We start from the raw sequence: 5,686 nt of genomic DNA on the forward strand, positions 1-5,686 counted from the left end.
GGCACGGACGGACAAGCTCCATCGACGGACGGACGGCTTGGTGCTCAGCGGCACGGACGGACGAGCGGTGCGTTGAGCACCGCTGCAGATGCTCTTATATTTAAGCTATATAGTTTATATTTAAGACTTTTACTCATATAATTTTTTAGATTTTTTAAAATATTGAAATATAGAATATATAGTAATTTATTATATTTATTTTAGAAGTTATTTTATTAAATTAATGAAATTTAAATATTAAGTTATTTAATATTTCTTTATTTCTATTGACAGTATATTGCAATTATTTTTAGATTTATATATAAATTTTTTTATATTTAATATTCAAGCTATTTAATTTATAAATATTCAAGCTATTTAATTCAAGCTATAGCATAAATATTCAAGTTTTTGTAATGATGTGGTTAATGGTACATATGATATTGAAAAGAGAATATTTACAAAGTTTTCATAAAGAACATATCTTAAACTTATTAAAAGAAAAACTTATTAACTCTCCTATCATCCCAATCATTCAGTATTTTCAATTTAAATTATAAAACAACTGCTACTATATTAGATCGTACATTCGGTGTTACTTCAACTCAATCAAGAGGGAAATTAAAATTTCAATTTTTTTACTAAGTAATTAAATTAATAGTATATAGTTAGAATTCATTTGAGCTTTTAGACTTCTCAAATTATTGGATTATTAACTAAAAATTATGTGTATTTGCAGTTTGATAAGAGGCTTATATGGCAATATCGCGTGAATAGGATGAAAAATAAAAATAATTTTGGAGTGAGTAGAATAGAATGAAAATAAGATAAAGTAACAATTTTTTTTTTCTATCTCAAAACCTTTTCAAATAGGATTACATTTTTCTTTATTTGTATGTCTTATTCTATTTCATCCACACATCTTCTCTTTTGTTATTTCTTTTATACTACTACACTCATATCATATATTAAAATAGTATACAATCATATGCCACAATATGAAATATTTTATTGAGAGTAGGTTGAGAGAAGTACAAATGTCTTTTTGTTGTTGTTTATAATATTTTAATTATTTATAATATTACAAATATTTATTATAATTAGTTCTTAGCTATAAATATATTTTTATATTTATTTACTCTATATTCTTTATTTTAAGATAATATATCTTCATTATTTAAATTTTTTTTATCTTGTGCATAGCACAGGTGGTAACACTAGTTTTTCGATACGATACGATATCGTATCGTAAGTTTTCGATACGATAACGATATGAATTTCCTTATATCGCGATATATCGTTTTATATCGAAAATACAATACATATCGAAAATTTTCGATATATCGATATTTTCGATATATATCGATATTTAACGATATATCGAATTTCGGTACGATATATCGAAATATCGATACAATAACGATATGAAATTTTTTTATATCGAAAGTTCGATATATTGAAATTCGATATATCAAAACTTTCGATACGATAACGATATGAAATTCTTTTATATCGATATTTTCGATACGATACAACGTTTTCGATACGATATATCGTATCGACCCACCCCTAGGTGGATTCCATATAAATCTTTTATCTTTGAGATATAGAGTTTGAATCCTTTTCGGTGATGTGTTTTTGAAATTCAGCTTGGAATTTCACTTATTTCACCATTGGTTGAAAATTTCACTTATTTCCCTTGTGATTTTATTTTTATTTATTCTCAACAAATGCATAGATACATAATAAATATTCTAAATCTTAATAAAGCTTTCATCTGAATATACAAAATATATTCTTTAATTTGTTTATCTACTATTATTTATATTTAATTTATTTAATTTCTTCAACTATATAAATATGTAAATATATTAATATTAGTAAATTTTATTTATTATATATTTATAATTCATTTGTTTATCATAATTTCTAGTAGAACAAAGTAAATAATTAATATACAACGTTTATATATTAATGAAAGTGTTAGTATTAATTAACTTGTGAGTGGACGAGCTTAATGGTTTTGATTAATGAAAAATTTTGATGTTATCATAATATGGAGAAGGGCAATGAGACCTCACGGAAGATGATCACCTTGGTGGGGGTGCTTGTCTCTTCTGTCGCTCCTTGCTTGGTGTTTGCCTCGGCTCCATGGCTCTGGGGTGATGATCCTGGTGGCTAGCTGCGTGGTTTTTTCAGTTGGTTATGTTTTATATTTTTTTGGATTTGATCTTTTGCTTCCTTCTTCTTTTTGGGACAGCTTGTCTTATGTTTTGCAAATGTTGTTTCATTGCTCTTCTTTTTGTTATGGTTGGTATATTGTGGTTCTTCACTTCATCAGATTATTACTCCCTCCGTCTCACAAAAGATGTCACATTTCGTCTTTTGAAAAAAATTCCTTCTCACATTAATTATAAAATTATATTTTCACTCACCACTTAACACACAAAATAACATCTCCTAAAATCCCGTGCCATTTCCTAAGTGTGACATCTTCTTTGGGACGGAGAGAGTATACGATTGTTTGAGATTTTTGGACTAAAAAAAAATCAGTATTACCGAACTGCGGCTTGGATTGTAATATAAATCCATATTTCGTGTGGCTTACGATTTCGACAATTTCTCTTGAACGCGCTAAAAACGTGACTCCAAACTTTTTGCATAATAATAACAACCATGTGTATGTTTTAATTTTACTTGAAAGTTATTTTCTGTTCCTGTCCTATTTCAATATATAGACGTAAATGTGTGCGTGTGTTGGCCTTTTATTTGTTACTTAGTATTTTTTATTTCCAGAAAATTTCTCAATCGTGCAGAATTAAATCGTTTTATTTATGTCATTTTATATAATGGAGATGAATTTGTATAAAGTCAATGTCAATCGTTTCTATCTTTTTGAATAAGTACACGAGAAATATATATTCTCAATCTATCTTTTTTCCTTTGGAGATGTTCTTGTGCGTTGATATAAACATAAAATATGGGAGAAACCTATTAAGCAATATTGTTCATGAAATAAAACTCTACTCATATTCCTTAGCATATTAAATAATACGAACTCTTGACAACATATAGATTTAGAGTTCACATTCATCGTTCCCTACATTTAATATAGACATAAATGAATTCTCCAAATTGAACACGCGAAATTGCTGCAAATTACTGTGCACAACAATATTTGGAGTATTACTTACCACTCAATCCTGTAGACTCACGGCCATCACAAAACTCTTATCACTTCACACTCTTGGACAAAATAGATATCTCATCATCGTACCAAAATTAATTCGTATACCGTCAATATGATATCAAAAAGATCCAAAATTAATTTATTTGGTACTATGATGTTTCTCTTCTAACTAATAGGAGGTTTTGAGTTATATAATGATTAACTAAAATTTCCAATTTAATACTCCCTCTGTCCCATTAGAAATGCAACGTTTTTGTTTTTGGGTTGTCCCACTAAAAATGAAACGTTTCCTAAAATGGAAACATCACTCTCTCTACTTTTCCCTTTCTCTTACTTTACTCTCTCTTCATTAACTCACAAAACAACACTTGCATAAAATCTTGTGTCGGAAATAAAATGTTTCATATTTATTGGGACGGAGGGAGTATTAAGTACACATGATAAGAGTGGAGCTTCAATTTCATTATTTTTTTCGCACAACTTTTTTGCTTTAATTGAAAATTCCCATGCTTTAGTTTGATTTTAGAATTATCAACTAGGATTTATTTAACATATTTAGGAATATAATTATTATTTATCATTTAATTTCGATATTTTATTAGTTAACATTACATCTTTCTAGCTCCATATATGATTGCGTGTTTGATAAATTAGTAATACCAAGATAAAGAATTATATATGGACATTTCTAATTGTTTAATATCATTGTTAAGCTTAACTCAAAGCCCAGTATAAGACAAGAGCCCTATCCAACCTTACCATAATTATAACTTTAACCATGTTTATGTAACCCACCAATTTGTCAAGTTAAGCCATGTTATATAATATACTATACAAATTTAGATAATTTCTTTTCAATCAAACAACAACGAAAAAAATCATATTTTTGCATATCTTGACATGAAGCCCTTATTTCTTATCTTGTTTCACGTATATTCTCATATTCCATCTTTTTTATCAAACGAGTCCTTAAGTTTATAACAATATTAATTCTCCTCATTGAACACGCCAAATTAATTAAGCAGGCATTGAAATTTGAACATTCCAAATTAATTAATGAGTTACTATTTAAAATTTCATTTACTAGTACAAATTAATGTGACCACGACACCATAGTCATATTGTGTCTCTATAAATACCACCACTCAAAACCACAGCCACCACAACATCTCATCCTCGTACGGGAACATGGCGAGTGAAACCCCACAGCAATTGGAGCCGTGGTCTCACCTCACCGGCAAAACCGTCATGGTCACCGGCGCTTCCTCCGGCCTCGGCCTCGAATTCTGCCTTGACCTCGCCAAGGCTGGCTGCAGAGTCGTGGCCGCAGCCCGCAGAACCGACCGCCTCAAGTCCCTTTGCGATCAAATCAACGCAATGGACGAGGGCGGCCCTTGTCGCGCTATCGCGGTGGCTCTCGATGTCACCTCTGATGGCCCCACCATTGCAGCCAGCGTCGACAGAGCTTGGGCCGCCTTCGGTACAATTGATGCTTTAATTAACAATGCTGGTGTTAGAGGTAAATTTCTTTTCAAACAACAAAGAGAAATCAATTACTACTACTTATGCAATTCGAACCTATGCCCTCGTACATAGTACTCCTTATCTATGTGACAGACATTACCATAACTAATTTTTTGTAATTTACTACTTAGAATATTACGGTATATTTAAAGACAGTGGATTCGAACATAAGGCCTCGTACATATTATCTGTACGATAATTTAATACTTTTATTTTTGTTAATTGAATAATTTTTGAAAAATGTTAGATACAATTAAGTCATAGTACTATTAAAAATAGTTTCACTTATGTTTGAAGTGAATGTGACAAACCTATACTATATATAGGGCAAGTGAGATCATCTATAGATCTCGCCGAGGAGGAATGGAACAGTGTGGTGAAAACAAACTTGAGTGGGTCTTGGTTGGTGTCCAAGTACGTCGGCGAACGGATGCGTCGTGGCGGCAGCACAGCCGGTGGCTCAATCATCAACATCTCATCGGTTTCCGGCCTAAATCGATCGACGTTTCGCGGTGGTGTTGCCTATGGTGCTTCTAAAGCTGGCCTTGACTCCATGACCAAGGTACACTAAAAAAAACACACTCTATAGGCTCATATTTGTAATGATGTAACTAATTATTGTATATTTAATTTTTTACAGAGTATGGCCATAGAATTGGGAGATTATAACATAAGGGTGAACTCAATCGCTCCAGGAGTATTTAAATCTGAAATAACAGAAGATCTACTTCAGAAAAATTGGCTGAAAAATGTTGCAGAGAAATCAGTGCCATTAAAGACATTTGGGACATCAGATCCAGCGCTAACAACTCTTATTCGTTACCTAATTCACGACTCCTCTAGTTATGTTTCAGGCAATGTTTTTATTGTTGATGCTGGTTACACCCTCCCAGGCTTTCCAATTTTCTCCTCTCTTTAATTAGAGGTTGAAAATTAACTATGTAGTACTTCGTTTAAAAGTATTGGCTATTGAGTAATTACATTTTCCTTTTA

The 5,686-nt window shown here is 31.1% G+C and overlaps 1 protein-coding gene across 1 annotated transcript; it reads left to right on the forward strand.

Moving 5' to 3' along the window:
* The first annotated feature begins 4,330 nt into the window (after positions 1 to 4,330).
* Positions 4,331 to 5,686, forward strand: LOC125187634 (3-oxoacyl-[acyl-carrier-protein] reductase FabG-like). Its single transcript, XM_048084256.1, has 3 exons — positions 4,331 to 4,688; positions 5,020 to 5,255; positions 5,334 to 5,686. Exons 1-3 carry the CDS (start codon positions 4,358 to 4,360, stop codon positions 5,610 to 5,612), a joined length of 846 nt encoding a protein of 281 aa, XP_047940213.1. The 5' UTR covers positions 4,331 to 4,357; the 3' UTR covers positions 5,613 to 5,686.

The sequence above is a fragment of the Salvia hispanica genome, chromosome 5 (assembly GCF_023119035.1).
Source record: "Salvia hispanica cultivar TCC Black 2014 chromosome 5, UniMelb_Shisp_WGS_1.0, whole genome shotgun sequence".
NCBI classification, from domain to species: Eukaryota; Viridiplantae; Streptophyta; class Magnoliopsida; order Lamiales; family Lamiaceae; genus Salvia; species Salvia hispanica.